The 794-nt window shown below is 71.2% G+C and overlaps 1 protein-coding gene across 3 annotated transcripts in view; it reads right to left on the bottom strand.

The window, feature by feature from the left end:
* The window catches only part of CARD9 (caspase recruitment domain family member 9), a 10,579-nt gene that overhangs the window by 4,383 nt on the left and 5,402 nt on the right, over positions 1-794 (bottom strand). For all 3 annotated transcript variants that reach the window (XR_001517441.2, XR_003048230.1, XM_025051288.1), the window contains 2 exons: positions 593-736; positions 210-335 (listed from right to left, as the gene is read on the bottom strand). Coding sequence is in view for 1 of the 3 variants with exons in the window: in XM_025051288.1 (XP_024907056.1) it covers positions 210-335; positions 593-736 (270 nt within the window). In the remaining 2 variants the exon portion in view is untranslated. The remainder of the gene's footprint in view (positions 1-209; positions 336-592; positions 737-794) is intronic.

Genomic DNA, 794 nt, shown 5'->3' on the forward strand with positions numbered 1-794 from the left:
GGAGGCTGTGCCTCGCGGCCGCTCGCTCTAAGCACACGTTCTGCTTTCGTCACTTAAAGCCCACTTTGCCGACCGCCCCCACCCAGGGCCGGCTGTAGCCCCCGTGGGTGGCGGGATGTGGAAACGGTCTCACACCTCAGGAGCCCCACCTCTGCCATCGCCTGCCGCCAGCTGGGTTCTCCGCCGGTGGCTGGGCGGGAGGCACCTACCTGGTCCCGCTCGACGGCGACCTCCTCCATCTGCTGCAGGATGGCCTCGATGCGGTCCTTGTACATCTTGGAGTCCTTCCGCAGGGCCAGGCACTGCAGCTCAAACATCTCCTTCTCCTCCATGCACTGCGGGAGACGGCAGCTGACCCCACCGCCTGCCGCCCCCGCCGGGGGCTGCACGGGCCCCTCGGGCCCTGCCAGCGCCGGGCTCCCAGACCGGAGGTCGGGCCTGCCCATCCGGGGGCGGGCAGCGGGCAAGGAGTGGGTGAGCTGTTCGGGCCCCACGCCGCCAACAAGGGGCGAGGTAGGGACGTGGAGCTGAGGTGCGCAGCCCCCCTTCTTGGCTTGGCCGCAGCCCCGTGTCCCCCGGCCCCGCCGCGTACCCGGGCGCGCAGGGCCTCCCCCTGGCGCAGGTCTTTGCGCAGGGCGAAGATGGTGTTGGCCTGCTCCTGGTGGTCCCGCAGAGCCTGCCGCCAGTCCTCCTCCAGCACCTGGATGTAGGGGCTGCTCCTGTCCAGCTTCCCCTCCTGCGAGGGGCGCAGGGGAGAGGCTGGCAGGACAGGGCCTGGTTGCGGGGGTTGCGGG

The sequence above is a fragment of the Pteropus alecto genome, unplaced genomic scaffold (genome assembly GCF_000325575.1).
Source record: "Pteropus alecto unplaced genomic scaffold, ASM32557v1 scaffold67, whole genome shotgun sequence".
Lineage (NCBI taxonomy): Eukaryota > Metazoa > Chordata > Mammalia > Chiroptera > Pteropodidae > Pteropus > Pteropus alecto.